General features: G+C 46.1%; 1 protein-coding gene across 1 annotated transcript; it reads right to left on the bottom strand.

Annotated features, from left to right (window-relative positions):
• Positions 1-456: 456 nt before the first annotated feature.
• Positions 457-18,945, bottom strand: LOC111647351 (phosphatidylinositol 4-kinase beta-like). The gene is made up of 14 exons (XM_023396951.2): positions 18,707-18,945; positions 12,175-12,671; positions 10,777-11,345; positions 9,600-10,031; positions 4,471-4,698; positions 3,860-4,108; positions 3,636-3,742; positions 3,087-3,191; positions 2,881-3,004; positions 2,676-2,789; positions 2,371-2,522; positions 2,040-2,172; positions 1,788-1,908; positions 457-1,502 (listed from the first exon to the last, which is right to left on the bottom strand). Exons 2-14 carry the CDS (start codon positions 12,653-12,655, stop codon positions 1,321-1,323), a joined length of 2,997 nt encoding a protein of 998 aa, XP_023252719.1. The 5' UTR covers positions 12,656-12,671; positions 18,707-18,945; the 3' UTR covers positions 457-1,320.
• Positions 18,946-19,171: the final 226 nt, after the last annotated feature.

Raw genomic sequence — 19,171 nt, 5'->3', positions numbered from 1 at the left:
TAAACTTGTGGATGACATTTTCCCTTCCTCTGGGCCGTTGCCCATTCAAGTTTGTGAAAACTAAAACAAAAGTAGAATTAGTTTTAATGATTGTGATAAATATCTGGTGAAAACATGTAAAACTCAACATGTCAGGGAGTTCTGTCGGCAGACGGAGAGAACCTGGTCTCAGACTCCATGTCAAACAAAAACTGATCATTTCTAAACTGTTTAGTTTCATCCAGACAACAAAGAAAACAGATGTAAACAACACAAAGTTCACGTTGTGCTTTCTCCATTCAGTGTTTTTCTCACCGTTCTGTTCTTTCAGAAAAAGCAGACCACAGAACCGACTATCACAGATGTTCACAGATGTTCTCCGTTCATCAGAAGGAGAATGTCCTGCTGGTGTTTGTGGTGCAGTAGAGTTGGAACCATGTTTTGGTTTCAGTCAGACGAAAGCAGGAGAGGATCAGCTGAAACAAGCTGCTGTCAAACTTTAATCTCAGTCAGTTTGAGTTTTACAGACTCAAATACTGTTCATTAGTGCCTACTACAATTCATTCACTGAAGTGAACAGAGTAAACATGGATCTCAAAATGGATCTCATAATTAAACAAGCTTTATCTGGTCTAACGAGACCAGACCTCGGATGTACAGGAGCTTAAAGATGAAAGTGACAAAGATGTTTTTTTTTATAAATGTGATGAAAAGATCTTTGTTCATGAATCTGCAGGAAACTAGAACAAAGATGCAGAAAAGATCCTGTTCTTACAAGATGTAGTGTCCAATTAAAACAAGATGAAGACCTGGTAATTATGAGAAACTTAAACTGAAATGTTTTCATCTGATCATCAGAACACGTTAGGTCACGTTAAACGGTAACTGCATGATTTGTACTAATCTCTTTCATCATTTCAGCAACAGTTTACCTTGAGAACTGATCCAAACAGACAGACAGCTTCATGTTTCCCCTCCTGCTCCTCTGTGATCTGAACGTTGGTTGATGCTGGTTCAGAGTAAAATCCAGTAAAAGTCTGTTAGTGAATGAAATTTGTCTGAGGCAGCAACACCATAAACCAGGATCCTGAACTCTGCAGCCCCCCTGATCCAGTCTGTTTAGTGCTGTAGTTTCCCAGCTGCACATGAACGTCACTGAAATCTTGTATTTGGGAAAAAAAAAAAAAAAAATCAAAGAGTAACTCCAGAGATGGAGACAGACGAGAAAATCACATCCAGTGAATCTCCTCAGCTCCGCGTTCAGATTCTGCTTCCGTTTGCTTTGAAGTGTGTGAGGAGGTCTCTGTTGGATTCAGTCGGTGGTTCAAACGTCGTCTCCGGTCACATGATGCCGTTGGTGACGTACTGAAAGGAGTCGTAGAGTTTGGTGGTGATGGAGCGCATGGACCCGTCCACCAGCTGCTCCACCAGCAGCTGCAGCTGCTCCTCGGTCAGAGACATGTGGAAACGCTCCTTCAGGCCGCGGATGGTGCTGGAGCCGTGGAAGCAGGGAAGGTGGGAACCTGGAGAGAGAGAGGAGAGAGAGAGAGGGGGAACCATGAGCACGAGGATCTGCAGCCTGAGACTCACCGCAACAGGACCACGCTTCCCACAGTCTCCTCAACCATCAACCTGTTTATGGAGCGAGACTGGATTTAGATTGTAAGAAAACCAGAGGACACTGGGGGCAGAGTGGAGCACGGAAATTCTCAGCACCACCCACTAAACATGTCACCTGCGACGGCTGATCAATACTACAGACTACAACTGTGTGTGTGTGTGTGTGTGTGTGTGTGTGTGTGTCTCACCTTGTTGCATGATCTCCACTATCTGCAGCACCTTCTCCATGTGTTTCCTGGCAGCGATCAAACCCTGAAGCATCAGCATCTTATAATAGATGAACATGTCTCCGTCCAGGCCGCCCATCACCTGAAACACAAGCATCCATCAGCTGCGTCCTCACCACCACCTCACCATCCTCCGGCCCCGACTCCAGCAGAGCATTTAACTTCATTTCAAATGTGAAACTCAGGCGGAAACGGGAACAGCAGTTTACTCACATCGACGAACTCTGACGTGAGTTTGAAGGCGGATGTCTCGAAGCCCAGGTTTCGAGGAGAGCTGGAGAGGATGAAGCCAAAGTCGATGTGGATGATGTGGCCTTCAGAGTCCAGCAGGATGTTCCCGTTATGTCTGCACACAGAGGAGTGCAGGTACGTTAGCCTAGCTTAGCACAAAGACTGGAAGCGGGGGGGAAACTGTTAGGCTTCTCCTCTGTAATGTGGAGCTGATGAAAGAGCTCCATCCAGTCAGTGGCCAGAGCACTGGGTGTGTCTCACCTGTCTCTGACCTGCAGCAGGTAACAGACGAGGCTGTGTGGGTGTGTCTCACCTGTCTTTGACTTGCAGCAGGTAACAGATGAGGCTGTACCCGGCGCAGCTCTGGACGAAGTTCCTCTGAGCGGTGAGGAAGGCCTCGGTGGTGTAGCTGCCGTGTTCCTGCAGGAAGTAGTCGAGCAGAGACAGCTGACTCTGTTTACGCACCTGAAGGACGAGAAACACACATGACATGATTCAGGTTTCATTTCTTATTCAAATTTATTTTCTTGATTGAAAAGTAAATAAAAGGAAAAGAGAAGTATATAGTGTGGTCTCTATAGTAACAACTGCATCAGTTTCCCACAATCCCCTGCGTACCTGGTGCAGAGAGACGGCGTTGAGGACGGGTTCGATCATCCCGCTGTCTGATGACATCACCAGGATCTTGTAAGGTTTGATCCACAGGGGAACTCGCTCCTGCTGCCAGATCGACTAGAGACACACACACACACACACACGTCACTGACGGACAGGTTTCCCTTGTTACTCATCACCACACATCAACAGATGGCGATGTCCTTACCTGCAGCTGTCGGAGGACCTGATAGGCCAGCAGCTCCTGTCTCAGGTCGTCTCCACACTTCACAATGACCGACAGTAACCTCCAGTTTGGTAGGTGACCGTATGGAGAGCCTTCTCTGATCCGCCTGTGGACAGAGACAGAAAACCGTGAGCATTGCCACGGCAGCTGCGAAAGGCTTCAGTGGTGTTCGTTGTTTATGACCTCACCTGACTTTCTCCTCCCAGGGTTCTTTGAGGGCCACAGCTGATGGGTCCTCGGGGTCTCTCCTGAATGAAGTTGGAGTGTGAGCGAGGTTCTCCGACAGACGACGTCTGAACAACCAAGACACACAAACACAACAGAGACAGGGACAATCACTACAACACCTGATCTAGGTGTTCTGGTTCTAACACAGTTCTCTTGTTGACACATACAGGATTATTATCTCTTGTTTGGATGTCGAACTGAATGGGTCTGAAGTTCTGGGATGACCGGCTCTTCTTTTGCTGGTTTTTCTACCTCGTACAGACCCCAGCAGTGTAACATGGAAGTGAGATGTAAAACCTGTCTACACTCAGTTGTCAATTTATTAGGAACACCAGCTGAGACTGAGTCAGTCTGATCAACAGTCCTGGATCCTCCTTTAGGAAGGTTCTGATGTTCAGACCCTGTCAGTCACTGTGAAACCCTCTGTTCTACTACATGTGTGTGTGTGTGTGTGTGTGTGTGTGTGTGTGTGTGTGTGTGTGTGTGTGTGTGTGTGTGTGTGTACGTACCTGATGTCTCCGGCGGCGATGAACACCGGCTCTTTGCTCTCCAGACTTGTGATGCTGTCGACTGAAAACTGACTGATGTTATCACTGCTGCTGGTCTGAGCCTCCGCCTGCAAAACACACACACACACACACACACACACAAGTTGTGTCCATTGAAACACTGTTGGTTTTTCTCATTGCGTCTCTCACGTTTGATGTGATGTCACACCCACATCATGTCTCACCTCCACCTGCAGCTGTCCGATATCATCTGTGGCCCACGCCTCGTCGTCATTGTCGTAGTTTGGGACGGTGGAGAAACTTCCCGCCCTGTGCTCTGATGTCATCCCGTTAGTGTTAGTCGCGGCGCCGCCGCAGTCCAGGTTCTCCGCAGAACGAGCCGAGCGGATCCTGGTCTCTGGGATCCGGACAGGAACATGGGACGTCTCGAAGCTCTCACACTCCAAAACCTCCACATAGATGATGTACGGAGCCTAAGGAGGAGGAGGAGGAGGAGGAGGAGGAGGGTTACTATGATGGTGATAGGAGACTCTCGGAGAAACAGTAGCAGCTTGTAGACAGAACCCCTACTGTTGTCTCATAACAGTGAAAGTTCAAATTTAAGACTTTATAAACCTGTTTTTGAGGGAACTGAATCTAGTTTTTCTTATGATTTGTAAATCTGAAGCACGTGCATCTGAACACAGTTATATGTTGAACAGAAATCAATAAAAAAATAATCAGAAGATTTAACAAAGCTGCTTTAAAGACTGAGATGTCTCACTGCGTCCTGAGCGTCTCCTGCAGCTCAAGTCCAGTTACCCGTGTCTGGTCAGTCTGGTTAATGCGGTGTTACCTTGTCTTTGGAGTTCAGGACCACGGCCTGGGTGTGCGGGATCCTGCAGACGTGGTGCTGGTGTTCGGCGGTGGGCAGCCACACTCGGGCCGGCAGCTTGTGGTTGAGCAGCAACAGCTCTGAGATCAGCCGCTGGGTCTTCTGCTCTTTGGTGGGCAGCGTTGCCAAACGTTTCCCGATGCACAGCAGAGACTTGACAAACTCCCGCTGAGGACGGAGACGCTCCGGCTGAGGAGCAACCAGAAAACACTTCACTTTAATTCAGGTTTCAGTTCCCATCATCCACTGCAGGCGGACAGTGGCAACATGCAGCACCGCACGCTTCAGCTCATCTTATTCAGATTTATTCTCTTTTTGTGTTTTCTGTCGCAGTAACTGAACATCTCTGGGTTTTGAACTAATCGACACGTTGTTGGTAAACAGTGACAAAGAGCTGATCACTGTTTCCCCAGACAATTTGATTCATTGAGAAACTATCGAAACGATCTGCTGTATGTTTATAAGACTGTAAAGGAGGAAACAAAAAACAGGAAACACAGAAGTGATCTGAGTTACAGCCTTAGAGCTGAACTGTAGTTCATCAGTCTGTCCACCAGAGGGCAGAGCGGCTCCACCTCCAATTCCATCACTAACTGCCATGTCCAGTTACCACGGAGACAGCAGGGTGGTGGGTTTAGAGTCAGAGGTGCTGCTGAGCAAGGCAGCAGAGTCTGACTCCAGCTTCAGTAACATGACGATGTGATATTGAATATAATAATTTAAAATCAATCTGCATCTATTCTGATAATTTATTAATCACTTAATAAACACAACATTCACTACTATTTAAATAAAACATCTGCAGATGAATCAATAATGAACATAACCCTGTTCTGTCCCTTCAGTCTGATCCATCACTCTGTTGTTTCAATACAAAAACAAATATAAAACAGATTCCACACAAACAGAGGAAAAGTTACTGGGAACAGCAGTGAGTCTGTTGATAGATGATTGATTGATTATTGCATAACAGAACTTTTTGACTCCTGGTTTGATAAATACAGGCCACAAGTGCCACAATCACAAAACTTAATCCAAAAATCGAGCCGTTTAGGAGTCATGTGATCTGAGCCTGTTTGCAGCCTGTAATCTGTCATCGACTCTCCTGGTTCAGAGGAGAGAAACAGTCTAACCGCCCGTTTCACTGTTCGACTGTTTTAATCACATGAGCGCTCAGACCAGACTGACACGTTTAGTGTTTCACATGTTGAGTAAAGTCTCTTTATTGTATTGATTCTTTTCTCTCTGACTTCTGGTTCTGCTGCAGCTCACAGAAACTATTTCTGTCACATGACTGAGCTGCTGCTCCACGGTCGTTTCAGCATCATGTGGTTTAAATCCTCCTCCAGAGGCCTCCCGCTCCCCCTCCCCTCCACTGTTCCCCCACCCATAACCAGGTCTGAGGGGGAGGGCGGGCGTCGGGTCCAGCTCTGCCGGCCAACACATGGAAATATTTCAGAGACGGGAGAGAAGGTTAAGATGTTTACATGACCCAGTTACTGCAGGACCAAATCCTCTGCAACACAGAAACCTCCGACAGACTGTAGAGTTCAGCCCCCCCCCTCAAACAGAGAGCTTAATAAAGCTAAAGGATGTCTGTAACCTGCTGCTTCCAGCTGCTGAAATGAGATTGGATGCTTCATAAACTGAATTTGTCCGTTTGTGGAAATTTTCTGACATTTTTCAGACAAAACAATCAACGGAGAAGATAATGTTCAGCTGCAGCTGAGGAACATAAACACAGCAGACTGGTTCAAGACCCGTCTACCTTCAAGACGAAATCCAAGAAATTAAAGACGAGACCAGAACCAAGAACTGTCTCCAGACTGGAACCGAGTATTGATCATCTGCACTTGTCTACATCATCTACATTTGACCTGAAATCTCACTTTATTTCCTTTGTTTCTGCATATTTGATTAGATTTGATCATTTCATGATTTTAATTTGCTGTCTTGTATGAAACAGTTTCAACACTTTCAAAGCAGCAGAGTGCCACTGATATGACACTGGCACAAATAAACGTTTTTATAATCAATAATCGATCAGTTTTTTCCATCTAACCTGAAAACATGTTAACAGCTGAATGAACTGACAGTCAGGTCTGTTACCGTTATTTAGATTTTAATTTATATGTATTTGAAATTGTCTCTGCCTCTGTGTTGTTGTGTAATTTCTGTGTTGCCCTCCCCCTCCCCCCTCTGTCCATCCTCCCCTCCGTCACCGCGGCAACCCCCCACCTCCACTAGGACGAGGAGGAGTCAGATATCAGTTCCTGTTTTGTCTCCGTGCCTCTCTTCTCTTTTTCTCAGAACGTCTCTTTGGTTTTAATAATGAAACCTCAGACCTGCGGCCTCCTCAGATTTTATGTCAATGGATCAGAGGAACTGATGAAAGCAGACAAACACAAACAGGAGTACCTGGGTTCTCAGGTTGTAAATGTAAGAATATAAGAATTATCCCATCCTCTGGGATCATGAATATCACAGTGACATGTTAGTCTGGACATGGATGATAACTCTGCCAACGCCAAGTATCAAACATCAATAACTGCTGTTTAATATTAAACAAAGGCGACAAAGGGCCGACAGAGGGCCGACAGAGAGCCGACAAAGGGCCGACAGAGAGCCGACAAAGGGCCGACAGAGGGCTTCCACTGTTTATTGAACACAAACAGTCAGAGTCTGATGTGTTTGTCTGGACTTCGCTGATTTCTGTCCGACAGGTTTATTCCCAAACACGGAAATATTTACTTCTCACTCAGCATCTTCATCACTGATGATGACTCTTCAGCCTGCGTCGACTAAACTGCTTGCGAAGTTAATGATGTTCAACATGTTACTCAGGGACAATGTTGAGGAGCTTTTACTCCAGTTGCGGCTGCTCTAAAGTCCTCCACATCCCAAAGGCAAATACTGTCATTTTTACTGCACAACATTTATCTGAAACAACAAAACATAGAAATCCACCTGTTAAATATGACGCATATCTCTCTTATCAAATATCTTTAGCTTGTCACTGGCTCACTAAAGTCTTATGTTCTCATACAGCAAAATTATTGTATCATTATTATTATTAAATTATTAGCCAGTTCAGTTAAAAATATTCCTGCCAGTTTTTTTTTTTTTAAATGTACATCAACTTTTTCTCCTGCAGCAACCTGTCGTATTAATTCCTGTTTCAACCTACAGACACTTATTTCTACAGTTTTAGATATTTCCTCCTGTTTTAAAAGCTTGTGTGGTTGTAGAGACTCAGACGAACTCGGACAGACTCGTCCTGATGCTGATGAAGCAGGACGTTAACTCTGGGGTGCTGCAGTTTCACTGTTTGTTGTATCTGTGGATTCAGTTCAGTTTCTGGACCTTTACCAGGCAGCTGTTAAAGTTTTCTGTCTCTTTTTTGGAAGACAGGAATGTCTTCAAACACTGTGGCTGAATGAAAACCTCTTATCTCACAGTATTTAAACCTTTCCTCAGCTTCATATTCACGGTTACCAGAACTGAGCTTCTTCTTTATTCTGCTGGAAACAATGAACCCAGCAGCTTTTCTTTCCTTTATCAGGAGGTCAGAAGTTGAGCAGCGTTAAATAAAGGTCAGCTCCAGTTTTACTCTCTGTCTCCTCTCAGTCTGTTCTCCTGTGTTCTAGTTTTTCCACTGGAGCTTCTCCCTCTCTCCTCTTAAAAATAAAAACAAGTGGAAAATATGATCAAACATCAGCCGAGTCCAAACGAACAGGAAGAGGAGGAAAGCAGAGGAGAGGTTTACACTCCTCTCTCCTTCATCTCTCCATCTCTCTAATTGTCTGTTTTTCTTTTTCAGGACGATGAAAGGAGAGAACAGATTCAGAGACTGATCCCGGCCAATGGAAAGCCTCGGTCTGCACGTGACCGAGCTGCCGGCCAGGAATGTGACGACGATTCAACAACAGCACAGACGTGAAAACACATTCTGTACCTCTTCTCTCCCTTCTTCACAAATAGATCATTTTCCACTCATCCTACAGAGTCGCAAACTGGAAACCAGTTCGCTGTCATGTTACAGCTGCTGGGAGAAAAAATCTACACCAAACCAACTAGACAACAACTAACACAAAGATCACAGTGCTGCAGCAGTTTACTGACAAACAGCCAATCAGAGCCTAGAACCTGCTGAGTCATCATAAAACTAGCTTTTTTAGTTTACATCTGTTCACATTGTGGAAGATGAAGCAGCTGAATCAGCTGTGAAAAGCTCCTGTCTGCAGTTTATCATCGGTGTACGGGCCACTACTGAAGAAAACTTTAAAACAGGAGGATTCTGAATAAAGTTCTGCAGCGATAAGGAGACGCTTTTGTCATTCCAGTTGTTTTTATTTACAACCAAACCTTCTGCAGGTATAAAACTTCCCACCGGAACAAACAACTATAACAACCTACTCAAATCTATTCTGCCCACGTTTCACAGAAAACTGTTGAATGTGGCAACACTGAGTCCAAGCCCAGCTGACAGCTACAGAGTCTGGACCAACCACACATGGAGACTGTTTCCACCAGCTGTTACAGATGTTTTAGTCTTTGACAGTCAGGAAGGAGCAGAAACCTCAGGACTCGGTAAATCCACCACACAACAGACTGAACCACAGCTCAGTCCTGGACGAAGACGAGCCCACAAGCGGCTTCTGGTTCTGTGCAGAGTAGACCAATAAATACATTTTGATTACTGCGTCATACATACACGTATGTCCAGTCCACACGGGCCTGCAGGACTAGGGTTGGATATCATTCAGAAATGTTTGATATCGCACCGACCTTGACTTTGATAACAATTCTTAACGATACTTTTTCCGATACAAATTTGATCAAATCCATTTTAACAAAAAGAAAATTACAAATATTATTTTTGGGCTCGGTCTCTTTACTCACTCAAACGTGTTCATGTAAATGTTTCAGAGGTGGAATATCAGTGAACAGAAGCTGGGGACTGAAGTGTGCAGGGAGCTGTTGGTCTCTGTGGGTCAACAGTATCACCTGCCTCCATCTTAGAAACAAAACTCAGGACTCAGGGTTTGCAACTAACAGAATAAAAATCAAACGGTGAATCTGTTCCTCACCTCCTCGTGAACCGCCTCCACCTTTGGGTTACTGCCGGTCCGTCGGAGGCCGGTGCCGGGCCCACTGCTCGCCGTGGTGGCGTCTGACTTGGATCTCTGGTGGGTCCTCCTGGAGGGGGAAACAAAGACCTCCTCCTCCCTGGCTGCGGGGTTGTCCGGGGAGATGGACGCCTCCACGTTACTGCTGTTGTGCCTGCGGTGACAGCGACGGTGGGACGGCGACGACACCGGGCTTTCGGAGACAGAAGCCGACATTGGTCTGGGAGCGTCGGACGAAGGAGCAGAAGGTTTGAGTTCGTCGGACAGGATGAGCTTTCGGAGTTTGGTGCCCCTGGAGTGACGCTGGGTGGAGATGTGCATGTCGGAGGAGTATGCGCCCAACAGCCAGGCGGTCAGCAGAGAGAAGGTGATACTGCCTCTGCAGCGATGGATCTGAGAGAGAGGAAGGAAGACAGTTGAGTGTTGTCATTATACATACTGAGTAAGAGCATCGCATACAGCTGCGGGCTGTCAGTACTTCATGCTTTAAGTAACATCCAGTTAAATAATGCCGTTCAACACAGACAGATCATGTGCTCCTGCTGTTTGTGTTGGTTGACATCCGTCTGCATCTGCTAGCCAACCTTCAGGCAACTCCCGAGGCGTCACTTCTCTTAACCACAGATGACGCCTTGTCCAATTCAATTCTTCGAAGGTTTCCTCATGGCCTCCAAACCTGCCTCCTACAGAGAGCATGCCGGTCGGTTGCAGGAGTTGGTCTGAACATCCACCACTACCCTGACTAAAAGGTCAGCATGGACAAGGTCCTGCCGTCCCTTCCTGAGTCATGTGATTGGTCCAGAGATGTGACATTATATTCCCCATGTGCCACTTTTTGTAACAAGGGTCAGCGTGCCTCAAGTCTGCCACCTGAACCGTGGTGGCTTGATGTTGTCTATGAAGACCAGACCACCAGCAGCTAACCTCCCAGGTCTGACTCCAGACTGGGGCCCTAGTTTCTGGGCAAACTGTGACCTTCAAAAGTGTGATGGAAAGAAAATAAACAGATGTATTGTAGCTATGAACGTTAGCTTCTTTTAGTTATGTGCACTACTAATTAGTGGTGAAAAGATACAATGTTCAGCTGACCTATCTTCACAGGATTTAAATACATAGCCTCAGGTGTCTGAGGACTCACCAGGTACGGTCTGATGGCGTCTCCCACCTCCGTGTCCATGTGCACGTACATGTTGAGCAGCTGTGGCAGGTAGAAGTCCACCTCGCTGTCGGGGAAGCTGAAGAGTCGGTTCCCGATGTAAGCCTGCACGCCTGGCTCCTTGGACTTGTACAGGTAGGAGATCGCCATGGAAACATCAAACAGCTTGGACTCAAAGAGGCGCAGCAGCCACGACTGTTTAGATGACGATGCTGCTGCTGCTGCTGATGGCAGGAATGACGCCTCCGGCCGGGCAGAAGGAGGTGTGGTTTGCTGGGAGGTACAGACTTGTTTTTGTGCCTCTTTCTCAGAGCTACCCTCCTCCTCCTCCTCCTCATCTTCCTCTTTGATGGAGCTGGTGTCTGGGTTGATGTGCCACTGAGGACTGGTGCGCTCTGTTGAGTCTGTGTTGTGTTGGGGTTGTTGTTGTTGATCGTCCTGTTGTTGTTGTTTGTTGTCAAGCTGCTGCTGTTCAGGCACTTCTCTGTTCTGCAGCTTGACCTTGAGAAGAACTTCTTGACAAGCCTTCAGAGCGACTTCAGGGTCGATCACTGGAGGCAGAAAACAAGAGGAGTCAGAACGATCGTCACCAGACAGTCTGTAAAAGACCAACAACCACCCCACAGCCTGTACTACTCTGCTGTTGCCTTTCTGAGAACCTTTCTAATGATGGAGCCACAAGTTCATGGCAGCTGCCTCTTCAAAGTCATTTAGATATTTCCCATTTACAAGTGGAAAGATAAGGTCTGACCTGTTAAAAACAAAGGTCCCTACATTTGTAGCAGCTTTAGCAAAAGGTTTCCCTCTGCGAATCGTCACCTCATCGTGGCAGATGGGTTTTTGACCATGTGACCCTGGGAGCTGGGGTAACAGCTCTTGTTAGGGTTTCCAAAGACAAACTGGTCCCAGGTAAGAGGTCAAAGAAAAAGTACAGTCACATTACACTACAGTCCTACCTGACCTCCTGCCAACACTGACACATTTGAAGATCTGAGTTGACCTTTCTTAAACTTTGACTGAGTGGATGTACTCTGCCAGTAGAGCCAACAGAAACTGAAGAGCAGTTCAATCGCTTCTGCGAACCCAGAGATTAAGGAGGCCTGTGTAGATTAAGGATACTGAAGCAAAGACTGGGCATGAAGCTTCCTGGCAGCCAGGCTGACGCATGGAGCTTGGTAACATGGCACAGCGTAGACTGCGGTGGCGGCAACACTTGCAAGGGCGGGAATAGAGTTTGATTGCCCTGCCAATCACGCATCAGGCATCAGGCGGCAGTCTTACTGAGCCGCCAACCTAATTCTAGAAACTAAACTTCTAATTCTTTCAAACTAAACCTGTTTATTTCTTCCTACCACAGAGACCCTGCTCTCTCCTGGTTACCTTGGTCGACTCCCAGGTCCATCTCCATGGCGTCCTCTGAGATGACATCTAGCGGCGGACTCGGCCCTCGCGGGTCGCAGCCGCTCGACATGCCGCTGCTGCCGATGCCCTCGCTGGCGCTACTGCTGCTGCCGAGGCTGCCGGAGCTGCCGATGCTTCCGCTGGGGCTGGAGCTGCGGGGGCTGGCGCTGGGAGAGGATGGCTGCTCGCTGTGGGAGGGCGGGGGCAGTTGCAGCTGAGGGCGGGGATGATGGTGATGGTGATGATGATGGTGGTGATGGTGGTTGGGGCAGTCGGAGGAGCTCTCAGAGCAGGAGGAAGAGGAGGAAGAAGAGGAAGAAGAGGAGGCACTAGAGGGGGAAGAGGGGCAGGAGAAGGTGGTGGGGGAGGAGGAAGGTGGTGGAGGGGGCGGGGCAGAGTGGGAGGGGCTAAGGTGGAGCGGCCTCAAGGCCGGGGACAGGGAGACCTCGGCGTCGGCCATTTTGGAAGAGCAGGACCTAAAAACAGGAGACAGAGAGGGCACATTTATTTTTAAAATCATCCATTTCCTGCTGCTGAACCTGAGCCAGTCACTGCGGTAACAGATTAACAAGATACTCCAGGCGTTTCAGGCGTTTCCCCGGCAACGTCCCCCTGCACCATCCCCCAGATCCTCCTGGATGATCCCGAGGTGTTCCCAGGCCAGATGAGATATATACTCTCACCAGCATGCTCTGGGTCTACCCCGGGACCTCCTACCAGTCGGATGATCCTAGAAAACCTCCGGGCAGCCGCCCTACAGATCAAACTCGTCACGCCCGCTGTTCACTATATCATTCTTTCAGTCACTGCTCAAAGGTCAATACCACAGGTGAACGTAGCTCGACAGGTAAATCAAAAGCTTTACCTTCAGCTCCCTCTTCACCACGCCGCCCCCGTGCATCACCACCATTACTGCTAGCACCGCACCAGCCTGCCCGTCGATCTCACTGAACCTGAACAAGACCCCAGGACACTTAAAGTCCTTAAGGCAGCAACTGGCTCCCGACCCACAGGGAGAGAACCACGACCTCAGACTCAGAGGTCATGACCTCATCAAAACCTCCGAACATTCAACTGCAAACCACCACCAGATGTTTTAAGACGTCACCTTTATTTTATAGACGAAACAGTTAATCCAGAAAATAATCTGCGGATTAAATCGACAGTGAAGACGTGACAGACACAGCGATCAGCGGCTCCGTCAGGAAACAGCTCATCCTCCACACATACACAAGTGTTCAGTCTGTGCGTGTCTGAGCTGAGCCATGTTGTGTGTACATGTTCATGTGACTTTGTCTTACGCCCACGCCTCTCTGTGTGTGTGTTTGTGTGTATGTGTGTGTGTGTGTGTGTGTGTGTGTGTGTGTGTGTGTGTGTGTGTGTGTGTGTGTGTGTGTGTGTCTGTTTGTGTGTGTGTGTGTTATATAACGCCCTCCTGCCTGCGATCACAGCTGAAAATCTGACGTCTCCGATCACGGACCTCCTCAACACTTCCTGTTGACATCTTTCACCATTTTCAACAAGGAATTCATCTGTTTGTTTTCATATTGAAATTTTTGTTTTTAATATATTTAACAATCTTAAAAATCCATTTGTATCAGAGTCTATGGTTGAAACATGTTAAACAGACAGAGATGCAATGCAGTTAAGAGGTTTCCCCACAGGTGAGAGAGAGTTGGGGGGGGGGGGTGAGAGGTGAGACATAGACACTGTGAGGTCAAAGGGACAGGTACATGCAGGTGTATGAACTACAGGAAGTGACGGTTTAGTGGAGAGTGGCCTGTCATCATGTTGAAGGAGGCTGCACAGTGTGGAGGAGTGACAGCTCTGAGGGATTCCTCAGAGGAAACCATGACAGCCCTGAGTGTTTGTGTGTGTGTGTGTGTGTGTGTGTGTGTGTGTGTGTGTGTGTGTGTGTGTGTGTGTGTGTGTGTGTTGTCAGTGTGACGCAGGTGATGTGCATCATCATCACCATCATCCTCCTCTCTGTGTGTGTGCAGCTTTTGGAGAAGGAGGAGGTTTCTATTTTGGTTTTGCTTAGCTCCATCGACCAGCCGCTGATCCGGTTTCTGTCAGACCTCCTGACACTCCGTCTCCGGGACGATGCTTTAAAGACAGGATTCGGTTTCTGTGACGATGGCTCCGCACCGACTGAATATGCTGCCTCTGCACCCACACAGAGACAACAGCAGCTGCCTCCTGGCTACGCTAAGCTACGTCCTGGTCCAAAACACAGGAAACCGTCAGATCCAGCAGCAGAGAACAGTTCTAATGCAGTTTACAGAGGTGAACTGAAGAGTCAGTGATCACAGTCATTATCAATAGAGTGATTGATTAATGCTGATCATTTCAGTCCTGGGTTATAATGACACCAACATGAACAGTGGGGTCCAACGAGTCTTGAACAAAATCCCCCTGATGACATCATCACGAGGACACACTGATCACACACAGCTGAGCATGATGTCATCACAGCAGAGCTGTGTGTCAGTTTGTGCGTGCGTGCGAGAGATGGTTTCCAGATGTGAAGCTTCTGGAGCATCGAGCCGTGGGTGGAGGTCAGCTGCGCACACGCACACACACACACACACACACACACACACACACACACACACACACACACACACACACACACACACACACACACAAACACACAAACATACAAACACACAAACACACACCCTCTGCAAACAGTCTTTATAGCACTCACTGTGTGTGTGTGTGTGCGTGTGAGTGTGTGTGTGTGTGTGTTGATGATGATGCACTTTGCGGCAGCACTGATGTTTGTGCTGAAACTGCAACAATTAGTCGACTAATTGATTAATCGATCAGTCCATCGAAAATAAATTAATAAGCAACTATTTTTGATAATCAATTAATTGTTTTTTAAAGCAAAAATACCAAATAAATAAAACTGTTATTTTATTCTGACTAATAAAATAATAAATAACATGTCACTTTGGGCAGAAAGAAACTGATTGTTGCAGCTAATGGTTATTATCACTTATCAATACATATATGAATATATATATATATATATATGTATATATTGATGATTATTTTCTCCTTTTGTCTATAAAATGTCAGAGACAGTGAAAACTTTTTGTTTTGTTTTCCTAACCTTCACAGATTCTGTTCAATATCATGTCACGACTTCTGAGAAAGTGGAACTAGAGTGTCATTTCAAATGATTAATTGATTAACTGATTATCAAACTTATCCATCATCATTTCTCAAAAGTCAAGGTGACGTTTTCAAACGTCTCTTTTGTCCGACCTCCAGTCCAAAACCCAGAGATTCAGTTTCCTGTTGTTTAAAACAAAGAAAACCAGTGAATCATGGAACCAGAGACATTTGGCGTTTCTGCTTAAAAAGTGATCGAAACAATTCAACGATGATGAAAATAGTTGTTTTTTTACAAAGAATTTTCTTCAGCTCTCGAAAAACTTCTTTTCATGTCAGTATCTCAAACATGTTTCTGTTTGAGGAAAGTTAAAAAGACGATTTCCTGATGGGAGATCTTTTTAGATCTCGTTTTTAGATTCAGCAGTTTGAGTGTGAAGTAGTCTGAACGTGTGGAGGTTGAGTTCAGTGTGACGCCACGTCACTGTTTGACCTCTGACTTGCTCGACCTGTCGTCACTGGTGATCAATAGACACAGAGGAGAGAAAACAGACTGATGAGCAGAGGGTCCCTGGTCTGGAGTGAACCTTTAAATACTCAGAGAACCTCCTACCTGTGTGTGTGTGTGTGTGTGTGTGTGTGTGTGTGTGTGTGTGTGTGTGTGTGTGTGTGTGTGTGTGTTAGGCTCCTGTTGGGGTTAGTTAGATTCAGGTAGTGCAGTATGTCAATGAGAATCCTCACAACTACAGTGTGTGTGTGATGAGTCAGTGTGGGGGATGATGAAGATGATGGTGATGAGGATATCACGCTTGGCTCGACTGTCGTTTGAACCAGAGCCCAGATAACACACACACGTGCACACAGCTATCTTTGAATCTTTGAGGGTACCAATTGACATAATGCGTTCCCTCGCCCCCTAACCCTGACCTAAACCAGACTCTAACCTGAACCCTAAAACCAGGACTGAACCCTCAAACAGACATGTCCTCACTCAGTAAGGTCTATAACTCAAACTGGTCCTCACAAAGATAAACACACACACACACACACACACACACACACACACACACACACACACACACACACACACACACACACAGTGTTATGAGACTCATGACTGACTGTGGGTTTTTAATAATCACAGCGAGGCCTGAAGTCCGCTCTGTTTTTGTTACTGACACCCTAAGGTTCACGTTTCAGGTCTGATAGAAAGTTTCCAGAAAGATGAGACTCTGCTCCTGGTCAGATTAAACCCGACGTCTGTGTCTTCATCACCTACATCATCATGTTTTAACTTTATTCGGTCGTCTCAAGACATTAAAATAGTCTTAAAGTCGGACTTTTTCAAACAGACCTTTGTATAAAATCCTCCACTGAGCACTGACACAAGTATCAGAGAGAAATGCTGGAAATAAGATACAACTAAACTCTGTCCATATGGCGACTGTAGCTGGTGCACTGGCAATGAATTGTGGGTAATGTAGTGACAGTGGAGGAACAGACTGATTTGACACTTTCTCTGCCTAAAATTGGTTTATTCAAAAGAACCAATTCTTCCTTTGAGTTACTATGAAAAGTTTTTCTAAATGTTAATAATATTCAAACATTATCCTCATTATCATTTAATCAGCTGATTGTTTTCTTGATTAATCTTCAGTCTATAAAATGTCAGAAAAGTAAAAGTTTTCTGTGACAAGGAAAAAATCAGATAAAAAACTGAAAAAAGCAGCAAATCCTCACATGTAATTATCTAAAATATGTGCCGATTATTTTCTGTTAATCAACTAATCAATTAAGTGACTAATCGCTGCAGCTGATGTGAAAACAGCAACAGTGAATCCAGACTCGAGAGAGTGACGTGTGCAGTTCAGGGCAAAGTGTGAAGCTTATAACAACACACACACACACACACACACACACACACACACACACACACACACACACACACACACACACACTGTAAACTCTATTCACACTGTAATAACCACCACAACATTATCTCTACACTGTTGTAAACAGTTGAAGTTGTGACGTTGTCTGTTTCAGTCTCTGTGTTAAACTTTGTCCTGTCATTAAATCTCTGGAGGTTGTTTCAGACTAAATCAATCTACACTGAGTTACAACTTTAATATTTACATGTGGATCTGGTCAAGCTTTTGTTTCTATCAGTCGATCGACAGAAAAATAATCAAAAACTATTGTGATACTGATCAACAGATTCATGCTTCAGCAGAAATTCACTATTGAACCCGTTTCCCCTGTGGGACTCTTTGGCCTTGGACTTCAGGTGTGTGCTGGTCTGTAATGGACTCAATCTTCACACAACCTGGACTAATTCTACCCTGTGTGAAAGCTCCGAGTCTCTTGATTCTGTCTGTGCAAAGTATTTCAAGTAGAGGTGACACAGACCTGGTTCAGACTGGTCCTCTGAACTCCGCTGCAGTGTGGACGGCAGGAGTACATGTAGTATAAGAGATTCATTTTAAAACTGTGATGTAGTAGTGTGGATTTAGCCTGAGAACATAATGAGACCTTTAGAGCGGCAACAATTAGTCCACTAATAAATTACTAGATAGACAAAAAGTGAATTCTGATTTTAGTCATGTGATCAGCAGATGAGGAACAACTGCAAAAGCGACAACATGACCAAAACAAGACAAAAAACAACCGAAAAGAGGCGACGACACAGAACTGTCTGAGGACTCTCAGTGGTCCAGGTCCTGGTTGAATCAAAGGCAAGTGGACTTGGATGAGAGATGAAACACCTTCAATGTTTCACATCCAAGAGACTTCAAGAACTGAAGAAGTCCAGCTGTCCTCCATTCAAAATCAATCCAGGACTGCAGTGAAAAACCTTAACTAAAAAGACACTGAGGAAGAAGGGACAAGGGACAAAAATGACCACAGGGAGACAGAAACCGATGGCATCATTTGCAGTCTGGGGTCCTGCAGAGGAGGGGTTGGGGGCCTTTTGCCTCTCTGTGCCCAGGGGACCATTTTCCCATGATCCATCCATGACAGACCACAAGGAAGGAGGATAAAACAGTTGAATTAAGGGGAAACTGACGGTGAAACCACGTTGTGAGCGGATGTGTCACAGAGACGTAACTAAAACGTTATAAAGACGTAATGAAGATGTTATAAAGATGTTACGGAGGTATCAAAGGCAGCGGCAGGGGGAGCAGAGCCGCTCCCTCCTGATGAAAACAAACCGGGGGAAGGAGGAGCAGAGCCGGGCTGCCGCAGGCCCACAGCCCCGGGATTCACCACCGGAACACCGGAACAACAGATGCGGCGAACGGCTGCTAAACCGGGTCACAACAAACTGAAACAGCGAAAAAAGGAGAAGTAGATGGAGGAAAACCAGCCGGATGATAGGGGCACCTACCCGGTTACTGAAGCGTCCTCACTCCGGTTTAAATGCTCCGAGGCTCGGGGTTTACTCCGGTTTTCGTCCCGGGAGTTTCCGTGTTGAATCCAGGTCTTTAATCCAGGTTTTATTCCGGTTTTCAGTCCTGGTTTTCAGTTTCTGAGGTGGTCCATCTGGTCTGCGGTTTGTGGCCTTGCTCTGCTCGGATCGGCTCGAGTCTGGTTGCTTTAAAGCAGCAGTGACGCAACATCCGTCAAGACAGCGGCAGTCCGAGCCGTCCCACACTTCCGCTAATCTTTCCAAAGAAAAAGCACAGGGATTTCAGAACAGTTGTTTCTTTAGACTGCAGGTTTCTCCAACTAAACTGATGTTTTTCATTGAAATCGTTCCTCATCTACATGAATACACTGAAAGCAAGTCACAGAAATTGTTTATTAATTTCATCTTTATTTTACATTATTTAATTCATAAATTGATTTACAG

Source organism: Seriola lalandi, unplaced genomic scaffold, assembly GCF_002814215.2.
Source record: "Seriola lalandi dorsalis isolate HSWRI2012SDOR001 ecotype SW California unplaced genomic scaffold, Sedor1 jcf7180002054985, whole genome shotgun sequence".
Classification (NCBI taxonomy): domain Eukaryota; kingdom Metazoa; phylum Chordata; class Actinopteri; order Carangiformes; family Carangidae; genus Seriola; species Seriola lalandi.
This window is presented reverse-complemented; position numbering and strand designations above follow the sequence as displayed.